The sequence below is a fragment of the Bubalus kerabau genome, chromosome 7, assembly GCF_029407905.1.
Source record: "Bubalus kerabau isolate K-KA32 ecotype Philippines breed swamp buffalo chromosome 7, PCC_UOA_SB_1v2, whole genome shotgun sequence".
Classification (NCBI taxonomy): domain Eukaryota; kingdom Metazoa; phylum Chordata; class Mammalia; order Artiodactyla; family Bovidae; genus Bubalus; species Bubalus kerabau.
Genome location: NC_073630.1, coordinates 68,801,449 through 68,815,996, shown reverse-complemented (window position 1 = coordinate 68,815,996; position 14,548 = coordinate 68,801,449). Strand labels below are relative to the sequence as shown.

At 33.9% G+C, this 14,548-nt stretch overlaps 1 protein-coding gene across 1 annotated transcript in view; it reads left to right on the top strand.

The window, feature by feature from the left end:
• GABRG1 (gamma-aminobutyric acid type A receptor subunit gamma1) overlaps window positions 1-6,544 on the top strand; it is an 87,751-nt gene extending 81,207 nt beyond the window's left edge. The window contains exon 9 of the mRNA XM_055588468.1: window positions 5,361-6,544. Coding sequence (XP_055444443.1) covers window positions 5,361-5,630 — 270 coding nt within the window. The 3' untranslated portion in view covers window positions 5,631-6,544. The remainder of the gene's footprint in view (window positions 1-5,360) is intronic.
• Window positions 6,545-14,548: the final 8,004 nt, after the last annotated feature.

The window sequence follows — 14,548 nt, the reverse complement described above, 5'->3', positions numbered from 1 at the left end:
CTTGAGAGTCCCTTGGACTGCAAGGAGATCCAACCAGTCCATTCTAAAGAAGATCAGTCCTGGATGTTCTTTGGAAGGAGTGATGCTAAAGCTAAACTCCAGTACTTTGGCCACCTCATGCGAAGAGTTGACTCATTGGAAAAGACTCTGATGCTGGGAGGGATTGGGGGCAGGAGGAGAAAGAGATGACAGAGGCTGAGATGGCTGGATGGCATCACTGACCCAATGGAGGTGAGTTTGAGTGAACTCTGGGAGTTGGTGATGGACAGGGAGGCCTGGCGTGCTGCAATTCATGGGGTCACAAAGAGTCAGACATGACTCAGCGACTGAACTGAACTATTGTGTTGAAGCTTCTTGAGAGTCCCTTGGATGGAAAAGAGATCCAACCAGTTAATCCTAGAGTAAATCAGTCTTGAATATTCATTGAAAGGACTGTTGTTGAAGCTGAAACTCCAATACTTTGGCCACCTAGTATGAAGAACTGACTCATTTGAAAAGACCCTGATGCTGAGATAAACTGCAGGCAGGAGGAGAAGGGGACAACAGAGGATGAGGTGGTTGGATGGCAACACTGACTGGATGAACATGAGTTTGAGCAATGTCTAGGAGTTGGTGACAGTAGGGAAGCCTGGCCTGCTGTAGTCCCTGGAGTCACAAAGAGTCAGACACTACTGAGCATCTGAACTGAATATATTTTAATAGGATTTTATTTCTATTCATTGAGAATATGATTCAGGTATGTTTGTATCAATATCCATTTTCAGTTAAATCTAGTATACTAAATATACTGAATTATAGAATCAAGATCCCCTATGAAAGAGGTAAAGATCTCAGAAAATCAATGGTAGTAAACAATCCAAATAAAGAGTTGTTCATTTTAAAACTCAAATATTCAGCCCTTTGATGATAAAAATACCAGAAAACTATTTTATACCTATATTAGGAGCCTGGTATACCCATTTAAGGATGGAACTTTCTTATTTGTAATCTCTCAGTTGGTGGAAATGTTAAATGTTTGAAGTTTATTTCACCAACAGTGGACAAGATGGGCTTCCCTAGTGGCTCTGAAGTAAGAATCTCCCTGCTGTGCAGGAAAACCAAGTTAGATCCCTGGGTCAGGAAGATCCTCTGGATAGGAATGGTTGGTTACCCACTTCAGTATTCTTGCCTGGAGAATACATGGACAGAGAAGCCTTGTGGGCTACAGTCCATGGAGTTGCATAGAGTTGGACACAACTGAGTGACTAAGAATGGACAAGACACTATGAAGAGAATAATGACAGAATGTGTTCTCTGCTTTCAGGGCTCTGTAAATCTAGTTGTGGAAAAATGAATTAGAAATATAAACAGAAGATAAGAAATACAGTACAAATAACAGTCCAATGTAAAAATTGAAAGTAAACAAAGACACTGTAAGGAAGTATAAGTTAGATAACTGGTTTCAAATACCTTTTCAGCAGCAAAATATTTTCTACGACATATATAAGTTAAGCATATTTGAAGATGTTCTTACTGAAATAGAGATAGCCACCACGGAGTCCAAACTAAGTGGCCTGTCTCATGCACAGAAGGAATCCTGAGACATTATGTAATGTAGTTTGTAAAACACTAACAAGCACATAGTGTTGAGAAGGAGCTATACCATTGTGAGTGACAGTGTAGTGGGTGGGCTTCTCTCATTTCACTGTAAATAATTTATTCAAAGTGTATGTAAACTAATTCTTCCAAGTGGGAATTTGATAGAGAAAACTACAAAGAAAGCATGACATCTTTGAAGTAGTTCTCTGAAGAATAAATTGCAGTTTTCAGGAAACAAATTAGTAAGAACATTTGAGAGAAGGAACCATGTAATCCAGGTTGAGGTTTACATATAAGAATAAAAAGTAGACTGGTGTGTTTCTCAAGCTCTTTGTCTAATGCAATAACCGCTAGCTAGGTTGATTTAAATTAACTAAAAACAACCAAAAATTTAAAATGTAAATCTTAGTAGCAGTGGTCACATTTTAAGTGCTTAATAGCCACATGTAACTAGTAGAAACTTCTGGACAATGCTGGTTTAAAAATAGGAATCTTAGGAAAGAAATTAAGCCAAGTTGAGGATAGAAAAGTTGTTTATTGCCAAGATGTTGAAGTCTCCAGCACAGGGTTAAGAAATTTAGATTTTGCCCTGTCAGCACTGATAAGCTATGAATGTTTTCAAAAAGATGGCATATTTGTTTCTGTATTTTTGAAAGACAATTGTAAGTAGCATGGAATGCTTTTGAATTACCAAAGAAGCAAGGAGATAAAGACTACTGCAAAAGTTCAAGATGTAATATATTACTGAGAATGTCACTAGAATATAAGAGTGGAAATACAGTGTGAAAGGTATTTGTGTGTGTGTGTATTTGTTTTGGCCACAGTACCCAACCCACAGCCCATTCTTCAGCTAATATATATCATATCTTTATAAATAAGCAATCCTCTACCTTTTAGAGCACAAAAATAATGAAAAGCTGTATCAATACACAGTTTCACCAATTATAAACTTTCTTTCCTATAATGGTATTCGGCAAAGCTCCCAGAAATGATTATTTGATATTGGTGAAATCTGAAATACAGTAAAGAAGCTTACTTGCGTATGGTTGAAACAAATGAACAAATCAAACAATGTATAAATGTACAAGTGAAAAAACAGTTCTCTGCTTATCAGCCTTGGTCTCAACCCTCAGAATTAGGTTTATTTGTTTGTTTTTTTAACTTTCTATTTTATACTTTCCTCTGATAATTATTTACATTAACTTCTATGTTCTTGAAGTACCAAGATTGACAACTCTGACGAAAATCTACCTCACATCTATTTTAACACTAATATAGTTTCATAATATTTGAAATTTTGACTGATAATTAACTAAGTATTCTCATGTGTAACTTTTTGATGAAAAATTAATAATAGTGATACTAGTCAATATTTCACTAGGTCAATATTCAATATTAGGTCAATAACATGACCTAATAATGTCTGCAATGTCTGCTAATTGCTAATACTAAATATTATCAATGGTAGTAGTATATGATCTAAATAGTAAGTATTGGCCTTGGTGCTTAAAGTATATTTTGTATATTAACTATATGATTAAACTATTAGTAATAGAGTATTTAGTATATAACCAGATACATATGTATCTTTAATAGAATGGGATTGATTTCTCAAAATGTTAAGTTCAGCTATATTCTTAATGATTTTTTTGAAATAACAAAAAGATGGTATATTCTCAAAACTACATCATTTGAAGTAAAAGAAAATTCTATTTGATTGTTGTTTTCTTTATATTATTTAAACAGGTCTATTTTATTTTCTCAATGTTTGTTATTTTGGGTGGACATCAGGATCTTTATTTGAGAAATTATAAGGTAGGCTATGCAGTTGTACTTCAGATAAATAAAGTTTATAATGTTTATACTTTTCCAATTCATATTTCAGTGGTTCCAGATTACAAATCTGTATATCACAAATATTTTATTTTGCTGATACTGTATCAACTCTTTAGTTATTTTTCTTAGCACATACAAAATTCACTTCAAGTCACGTTCATCATTCAATGAAGTACAGTTTCAATTTATGATTAGTGGCATTTTGAGGGAGATAGCAGGAAACTAGAAAACCATCAATCTGAAGTGTCTCTGCAATAGATGTTCTCCATGATTTTGGCCACCAGGGATTGGTTCATATTTTAAGTGAAACATTTGCAGTTTTCCTCCATTTTTGTGCACTTTTATGTTTGATCATCCTTCTCATACAAAATTGATATCTTCCAACAAACACACTGTCTCCATTTATGGCAGTTCTGAGTGATAAAGGGAATGTGCTTTATGTCTTATAGCCTTGAAATTGCATACTAAAAATCTTATCTTTTAACCACTTTCACTCTGATTAACATTGGAACATATGCTATTTAAGTATCAAGTGATAAGAAAATTAATACAAATTTGTCTCAATTTTTTACATAAGTTAGTGCTCCACTAAAATTTAGGAGTCTAGTCAAGTATGCCCAAGTATCAATCTCAGAAGATCATCATTAACATATAATAATATATTGCTTCTGTTTTTCATGATACGTGTGCACAAGTTCAGTCACACATTTATTTGTTTTTAGGGCATTGTTTATCTTTGGACTGCACAATTTGTTTCTAATATGGATAGTATACTTTGTGTGATGGATTTATCTTTTAAAAACATCATTAAATGTGATTATTTTCTTTTTGTATCTACTGAATGTTTAATATTTATTGGTTCAGATTCTATGTTTATTTTAGAAATAAAGTGGATTTGAATATAGGTCCAAATGTTTTTAAATTCTCATTTGTCTGCTTAATTTTCTACATCTTTCTCATTCCATGTTTAATTTTCATAGTTTTGAGATTTATTTCAGAATTTAGGATGAAAATTTTTTATAAACATTTTCATTCAAATTTAAAATCAGGATAAAACAATTGTTATAATGTCAGCATTGTATTCAGTGTTTACAAAATAAAACCACTGATTATATTATATTGTGAGATTCACAGTAAAATAACCCCTGAAATATGTGGATGTCCTGAAGAATAAGGGTTACTAAAGATGGCAATTTTCATTCATAATTTACCTGCCATTTTATTTAAGCATTCATTAATGTAATTCTTCCCCAGCTATGGGGAGGACTGGAATGAGACGGATTGTGGTAGAATGAGCAAAATTTTGAATATCAGTTGTTTCCAGGCTGAGTTTTTAACTCTTTGTGCTTATCCACAACTCCAGACCTCAAATATTTTTTATTAATTTACACCTTCTTAAAATTTTCTGCTTTATCAAAATCAGATACTAACAATCTTGTATTTTAACCACTTTCACTCTGATTAACATTGGAACATATGCTATATAGGTATTAAGTGGTAAGAAAATTAATACCAACTTGTCAATCTTTATTATTTGTTCTCATTATGACTAAAATACAGTACAGAATATAACCACAGCAAACCAACATGTTAATAGTATTGTAAATATTTTACTGTACAATATCATAGAAAATATAGTTTATCCTCATTTTAGAATTAGATTCATGGTCAAAAATAATTTAGTAGATCATCTTTTTAAAGGTATAAAATATATTTCATTTTTTAATGTCTTTTTCCTTCAAAATCTTTGGAATATAAAATAATATTGGTATATGCTACAAGGTAAATTATAGTCTAAAAAAGATGTTAGGATTGAATATTTGTTTTATTTTTGCAAAATATGATTTTTTTTTACTGCATATCACTCTTAGAGTTTACCTTGAGGGGACATATTAATCTTTTTTATGCTATTTTTTTTCTCAACACTCATTTATTATCTTACTCAGATGTCCTCTGGACTCCATCCTGGATCTACTCTGATTCCAATGAATAGCCTTTCTCTGCCACAAGGAGAAGATGATTATGGCTACCAGTGTTTGGAGGGCAAAGATTGTGCCAGCTTCTTCTGTTGCTTTGAAGACTGCAGAACAGGATCGTGGAGGGAAGGGAGGATACACATACGCATTGCCAAAATTGATTCCTATTCTCGAATATTTTTCCCAACAGCTTTTGCCTTGTTCAATCTGGTTTATTGGGTTGGCTATCTTTACTTATAAATTCTACTTACTAGGAAAAATGAAAAAGAAGTCTGACTAAATCCAATATAATCTACTGTCCTTCAATACTGCATGAAGTTTGAATTCAAAATGCAGAGAAACCAATGGTTTAAATGTGAATAGTTATTTTACCTATTTTATGGCTTTCATAGGTAAATACAGTAGCAGCTTTCAGTTTAATGTACTTTATAAAAAGCAGATTATTGCAAAATTCAGTCTATTAAAATAGTATTGTATATTTGTACTTTAATTTTCTTTATTTTTGCATATATCCTATTAGGAGTTTGAATTTATGAGTTCTGTGATTCATATTTCAAAGATGGAATAATTTATTACAAATTTTATTTAAATTTAACCAATCATTTGTAATGGTAGCCTAATCTAATGCCTAATAATATGTAATCTGTTTTTGCCTAGAAAATATTGTTAATTTGATTTTTTTTTTGCTTTTTATATTTATGCTTTGTTTGGAATAGAACTAGTTGAAAACAGTAAACCATGATTTCATTGGGTTGATTTCTAAGAAGCTTTACTCCTCCAAACAAATTAATTTTACAATTTTTATTTTTTAAAGAAGAAAAAGCCAATTTTTAGCTTACCTTTAATCTAGTTCATTTCCTGATGAAATATTTAGGTTTGGTGGCTTGCAAACTAGGATGGAAACTGTCAAAGACACTTAAATACAAGGTGAAAAGAAATGAAAAATATTACATTTAACCATTTTATTCTCTGTTTCATGGCATTTATGAAGAACAAAGAGATTAATACTGAAATGTTTAGATCTACCAACCTGAAATTAAATGACTTTTTCTTAACCTTCTACAAAAGTGCTATATTCCTTAAATTAACGACAACTAACATTGAGGAACAGGGCTTGTATTTACTCATGTGGCTAAAGAATATTATCCAGCAAATGATTTGAAATTCAATTTGAGGATATTGTCTTAAGTACATTCTATTAACATTTTTCAGACCAATAATATTCTGGAAAAACAGTTTCAGGCCTGTGTTGCATATCATCTTTTCCAGTTCCTAAATTTCAACTTGGGCAGGTTTATGAGTTTGTTATAAATTGTAATGACATTCTCTTTTTTAGAAAATGTGAGCAGGCACAGAAATTATATTAAAGGTGAAATTCTGTTAGAGGCACCTCTAATGAAAATGAGTGTATGGAACTCTCAATTCTGAGGTTTTGTTAAGAGATGAGTTAAACTCAGGCTTTAATTACTATATTCCTGTAACTAGTTTGGCATATCAATTATTTATAAGAACTCCCTATTCATTCACCATCACCTAATCATTTGGAAAATCACCAGGGTGATCTTGAGGGTAGCCTTTAAAAATTGGTTCCATTGTCAACAGCAACCATCAGGACAAAGTGTTTTATGGTCCTGACCCATGTTATGGTATGTGGAGGAAGCTATCCCTTGTGCACTTGACACCATGTGGTTAATGAATACATGATTATGCTCTGGCATGGTATTACTTAGGTTTTTAGAATATATAGGGTTTTTTTCAGTCTAGTATATTTCATTTTGTATCACCAGCCTACATCTAAATTTTTTCACTTTGCTTATAAATCTTGGGGAAAAGTAACCATGAATTAAGTGATATTGCCCAAATATCCACCGACACTGCTTTTTTTGAATGGAGAGCCAAATTAAACTTTGGCCATGTATATATTCACTTACAAAGTGCTCATGCTTTCATTTTTATAACATTGCATATTGACGGATATTCTTAAAGTAAGCATTCATTTAAAGATAAATGAAAAATGAAGTACCAATGAAGAATAAATCATTTCACTAAAATGTATCATGGGTATTTCCATGTTTTAAGCTCTGGCCTGCTCATTATCATGGGGGCAGTTTTAATTCTGCTGTTCTTTCAAGTCTATCTGAGCATGACCATACTTCAAAATTCTTAAAAATTAATATGAACAACTTTGCTTTTCTCAAAGTTTTCCATTAACTTGACTTCACTATTAACAATTTTCACATTGTGAATAAGAGAAAATAAAATATGATAAAAATTAGATAAAAATATGACAGATACTTTTCTATGTACATTCATTGTATATACCATCAAGACATGTGATTTGTTTTCAAAGCCAGTGGTATTCTGAGAAGTTCTATTTAAACATGCATATCAGAAAAGGAAGTGTGTACAAATTTTATTCTTTTTAAAAATGAGAGTGAAAAGAAGATGCAATTAGATTATTTTTAAAGAAATCAAGGAAATCTTACTTTAAAAGGAAATGCAGTCTAAACCCCGTTTCTCTCTTCTTTCAAGTATTAGCTTTATTATCTTAAGAAAGAATTCTTAAAAAAAAAAAAATTCCTCCTCTTTCTCCAGGTGACTTACATCTTGATTTTATTGGATTCACTGGTACTTGTGTTTTCTGACTGTTTAAATATACACCGAATAACATACACCAAAAAAAAAAAAAAGATATAGATAGAGAAAGGATAATTGGACCAGAGGGACTTAAAATAATTTGGAGAAGTGTTAATTCACATAGCACTATCCTCTAAATATGTTACCAGGATCTAGAAGTATTGAAAAGGAAAGTCGTGACTAGGATGATTTTATTCTCTTGGATTTATGGGTGCATGAAAATATTTCATCTATTTTTGAACTGCATAGATAGACTCAATTGAAATCAAATTCCTAAAATTTCAAGTCATTTCTGAAAAAAAAAAAAAAAGAACTTTGATTTTCTGAGAATTCAGTAGGGAAAGAGCATAATTCAAGAGTAAATCTAGCTATATAGAAGGTGTTTAATATAAGCAGAAATTAGACAATTCATTGGATACATTATATTTTAAAGACATAGATTTCATTAAGGAGTTTTTAAAACTTATTAACTTTAGGTTAAAGTACAATAAATATGGGGAGAAAGAAATGGCAACCCACTCCCATGTTCTTGCCAGGAGAATCCTAGGGACGGTGGAGCCTGGTGGGTTGCCGTCTATGGGGTCGCACAGAGTCTGACGCGACTGAAGCAACTTAGCAGCAGCAGCAGCAGCAGGTGGCTTACATTGTAAAGAATCTGCCTGCAATGAGGTAGACTCAGGTTCATTCCCCATTGCAGGCAGGGGTTGGGAAGATCCCCTGGAGAAGGGAATAGCTTCAGTATTTCAGTATACTGAAATATACTGAACCCCCTTCAGTATTCTTGCCTGGAGTATTCCATGGACATAGGAAACTGGCAGCCTATGGTTGATGGGGTCACAGAGTCAGACACGACTGAGCGACTAGCATTGCACTTCTCACAATAAATGTGGGTAAATATAGAAACAACCCCCAGGGTTTTTTCCCCCTTTAGTGTGTTCCCATATTCTGATATTAAATTTAATCATAAAATATCTTATATTTCAGCTTAATAACAAGACCCATATTGAGAGCTACATCCTTTCTAAGGATTCAACATCAAAAATAATGATTGACAGGACTCCCATATCAGGGGCCCATAACTGTAAGATGTGAAATTGTATTTCAAGTCAAGTGTGTTGTGAAGAAAGGCATCTCGTACTTTGATTATGCAAGAGATTTAGATCAGATGATATGTTTGAGTTTAAAATTTAAATTGATTACCAATAATTGAATAAATGCATAATAAATAAACAAACACATGTATAAAATCATCAGTTTATTTTTTGTTGCTCAGTCATTTGGTCATGTCTGAGTCTTTATGACCCCATCAACTGTAGCCCACCAGACTCCTCTATCCATGGGATTTTTCAGGCAAGAATACTGGAACAGGTTGTCATTTCTTCCTCCAGATCTGTCTGATTCAGGGACTGTGCCTGTGCCCCCTGTGTCTCCTGCATTGGCAGGCAGATTCTTTACCACTGAACCACCTGGGAAGTTCCCAAAGTTTTATACCAGTGCTTATTTTCACTCTTGAAAAATTCAGCAAGATACCACATTTGCAATTACAATATTTCATTGATCTTAGTGCTGGAGTTTAAGTGAAGTGGTTCCATAGACCTTTAATGATTTAGCATTTGTCCCAAGAATAACATTTTGAAAATAATTTCTGACCAAGCTATTTTTCTTTACATCATCAAATTTATGTAACTCTGTCACACCAAACAAAGTCCAGACTTACCTGCTATTGTTTCTATTGGTCATCATGGTTTTTGCTGCTGTAGAGCCCTTGACAAAGCATAGTAAACTTTACCATAGTAAAGTCCATTTACTTTACTTTTAGTTTACCATAGTAAAGTCCATTCCCAACCTTCTAACAAAATTTTCTAAATGTTGTTTCCAGACACTATTGACCACACTACTCTAGTCAATGTAAGGTCAGGTCTGCTTTTCTTGTGTTTTCATTTTGAAAATAACCTAACTTAATTCAAATATTTATGCAGTACTTCCTATGTATAAGGTAATGAGGTACAAGAGGGAGTATAAAAATGAACTTTCCTTAGGAAAATTATCATATCATCAGAAGATGAGTTATATAATCTAAGGGAGGGAGGGTAACTCTGAGAAAATTTCTTGGAGAATATGTGCTTAGAAATGGGAGTTTGAGAATTCAATATGTCAATAGGTGAGGTTAATAGAGAACACATTTTCCAGTTGAGTAAACATCTTGAATAAAGAAGCAGAATCAAATAAAAGTTTGCTTTTATTTGGGTACACATAAAAGTTCGTTTTAATTGAAGGTTAAAATTCATACAGGGACAAGCAAAGATGAGGCTAGATAGATAGGTCTAGCCCCATGATAGAGAGGCAAGAATACAAATTTCAGAGGGCTGGGTGATACGAGCCTAGCATGCTGCAGTCTATTGGGTTGCAAAGAGTCAGACATGACTGAGCTACTGAACTTAACTGGGTGATACCAATTCTTGAGGAGTTTATGATGTTACGTGAGTACAGAAGCATCATTATTAATATCATAAAAGTTTCATCCTACTGGTGTGTGATGCTTAGAATAAGAAAAACCAGTTAGGAAGCTTCTACTATAATACATGGAAGGAGAGAGAATGAAGGTCAGTATGCTAGGAATAGAAATTCAGTGGAGTAGGGGGAAAGATAGATCCTGAAATAAAAGGAAAAAAAATGGCAAACAAGAAGCTGTGATTAACAGACAATATTAACTAAGTGACGTGCTGTGGGTAGGAAAGGGGATCCTGTATTGCATAGTAGGTATGTGAGTGTAAACTGACAGTAAAACATTACAAGGTAATTTTGGATGTATTATGATCTTGTTGTTACTTGTAACATTTTAATCAAATGCTTATTTTTCCTACTGATCTAAGTTTTTCCCACATTAGGGATGGCAAAAAAGAATAATCTCCTGAAGTACAATCTGTCCAAATTATTATTATTTTGTAAAAATCTGTTCTCTCACTGAAAGGGCTTTCTCTTCAAGTAACTTTCTCTTCTTTCTAACTAAGGAAAAATACTATATTTGGACAAAGAGAGGAAGGAAGGAGAAGCGTGAGTAGAAATAAGTGGCTGAGTGACCAGACAGATCCAGGAAGTTGATTTCTGAATCTCAAACAATTTCTGAAATATTTGTCTCAAAATAAATTATTGTTGGACAAGGGAATGTACCTGGTACCTTTGAATCTGTGTGAATAGTTAAGATGAGCCTGTGATAACTATAATGCAGTTAAGCTGAAAAGAGTTACTAATTAAAAGACTTTTAAGTATAGAGGATTTAAATGTAAATGGTTTGGATCTTGATAAACCGCTGTAATAACAGTTATTTGTGTCCATACGTAGTCACTTTGTATAATAAAATTTTATGGCTTGTGATTGCAATGGCTTCTGTTGTCAGCTTCTGACATCATTTTGGGGAGCATTTTGTGAGTGTGTGCCAAAAGTATCTCAGTTTATCAGCCTGCTGTCCTTTAATGATTCTAAGTGCAAATAAATGCAGTAACTTATTATGAAACAAAAAGTTACATTCTCTTACAGTGTGTCTTTTTTGCAGTTTTCATACAGATAGGTCACTTTTTTGGTTCTGAATCTGTAATTATGATTTTAGCATAGAAGTTAATTTCTGATAATGTTATTTCTCATTTTTTCCAATTAAGGAAATAAATTTAAGAGTTTCTCTTTGACACAGAGATCAGAAAATGAATTAAGCTAAATGAACTAAAAGCTTAGGCAAAGATAGTTAATGTTTATGCATGATTCTCACTGCAAAGACAATGAATCTCTGGATTATTTTAACAACCTGTGATTTCATCTTAATCAAAACAGCCAGATAGTATTCCCCACATGAATCAATGAGAACAATATATATTAGCTAGGATTAATACCCAGGCCATTCCAAATACCCTGATATGAAAATGTATTATTTCATTTGAGGAAACAGCTAGTGAAGGAACATTCTCTACCACTAAAATATAGTACTTTAAAAAACGGAGGAGGGGAGTTTGTGATTCTTCTTTAACGTCCAATGCTGTTTCTATAAAAAACTGAATAAGATGTGGGAGGTTTTAGCGTTTTCTGAGCACTTGCCATGTGTCTAAAACTTTAAGTGCATTATATATGAATAGCCTAGTCTTCAAAGTAAAGAGCTATATGTAACAGATGGAAAAATTGAGGATCAATATGTTAAATGCATTCTCTAAGCTCACATACCTAAAGAAACATATGTACCTTAAGTTGTACAGATGCTTCTCTTTCAATTACAAGGAACTACTCTGATGACAACATAATTGTTCACATTTCAACATTAGAACAAGATTGCTTTCCGAAAGAGGCATTTCAACTTAAGAAAAAAACATCTACTCAATTGTGTTTGAGGCACAGAAATCCTATATTATTCAGTAAGAACATAATCTTTATCTAATGTGGACTTAATGTCAGCTGATACATTTTAAACAGGTGCTAAAAGTGATCTAAAAATTTACCCTGATATCTAATCAAATATAATACAGACTGCACAGCATGCCTCAGGGATACTGTGGGTTCAGTTTTACACCACTGCAATAAAGTGAATATTGCAATAAAATGAGCCACATAAACTTTTTGGTTTCCCAATACAGTTAATAGTGAGCTTATATTTACACTACACTGTAGTCTATTAAGTGTACAATAGTTTTGTTTATTAAAAAAGGTATATACCTTAACTTAAAAATATTGCTGAAAAATACTAATCATCATCTGAGCCTTCAGCAAGTCATAATCTTTTTCCTGGTGGAGAGTCTTACCTAGATGTTAATGGCCGCTGACTGAACTGGTGGGTGTTTAATAAAGATTGGGTGGCTGCAGCAATTTCTTAAAGTAAGACAAAAAATGGAGTTCCCCATATCAACTTACTCTTCAAGAATTATATTTCTGTAGTTCAGTTCAGTTCAGTCGCTCAGTTGTGTCAGACTCTGTGACTCCATGAATTGCAGCACGCCAGGCCTCCCTGTCCATCACCAACTCCCGGAGTTCACTCAAACTCATGTCCATTGAGTCAGTGATGCCATCCAGCCATCTCAGCCTCTGTCGTTCCCTTCTCCTCCTGCCCCCAATACCTCACAGCATCAGGGTCTTTTCCAATGAGTCAACTCTTCGCATGAGGTGGCCAAAGTATTGGAGTTTCAGCTTCAGCATCAAGTCCTTCCAATGAACACCCAGGACTGATCTCCTTTAGGATGGACTGATTGGATCTCCTTGCAGTCCAAGGGACTCTCAAGAGCCTTCTCCAACACCACAGTTCAGAAGCATCAATTCTTCGGTGCTCAGCTTTCTTCACAGTCCAACTCTCACATCCATACATGACCACTGGAAAAACCATAACCTTGACTAGATGGACCTTTGTTGGCAAAGTAATGTCTCTGCTTTTGAATATGCTATCTAGGTTGGTCATAACTTTCCTTCCAAGGAGTAAGCATCTTTTACTTTCATGGCTACAGTCACCATATGCAGTGATTTTGGAGCCCAGAAAAATAAAGTCTGACACTGTTTCCAGTGTTTTCCCATCTATTTCCCATGAAGTGATGGGACCAAATGCCATGATCTTCATTTTCTGAGTGTTGAGCTTTAAGCCAACTTTTGCACTCTCCTTTTTCACTTTCATCAAGAGGCTTTTGAGTTCCTCTTCACTTTCTGCCATAAGGGTGGTGTCATCTGCATATCTGAAGTTATTGATATTTCTCCCAGCAATCTTGATTCCAGCTTGTGCTTCTTCCAGCCCAGCATTCCTCATGATGTACTCTGCATATAAGTTAAATAAGCAGGGTAGGGAGTGCTATTTGATAGCTTTTTACACACAGAAGACCATCATTCAAAATTGAAGTTAATCTTTCAAACCCTACCTTTGCTTTGTCAACTAGGTTTATGTAATATTCTCAATTTTTTGTTATCATTTCAACAATCAAGTTTGCCACCTTATATGAGATGTTTTGTGGCACCACCAAATAATTATAAGAGTAACAGTAAAGATCACTGATCACAGATTACCAAAAGAAACAGTGGAAAGTTTCAAAATATTGAGAGAATTACCAAAACGTGTCACAGAAATAGGATGAGCAAATACAGTTGGAAAAATTTGCACCAACAGACTTGTTTGACCCAGGGTTGCCACCAATCTTCAATTTGTAAACAATACAAGATCGACAAAACACAATAAAATGAGCTATGCCTACATTTACCTTTTAGAAAAGAAGGTGGCACTCTATCACAGCACTAGGTATTGGTTCACAGCCATACCCCTTCATTTATGTGTTGTCTGGGGCTGTTTTTCCACTGTATTGTCAGAATTGAGTAGTGATGTGTGTGCATACGTGTTAAGAGTTTCAGTTGTGTCCAGCTCTTTGCAAACCTTTGGGCTGTAGTTCACCAGGCTCCTCTGTCTATGAGATTCTCAAGAATACTGAAATAGGTTGCCATACTGTCCTCCTCCAAGGGATCTTTCCAACCCAGCGGTCAAACCCACAGCCCTTATATGTCTCCTGCACTGG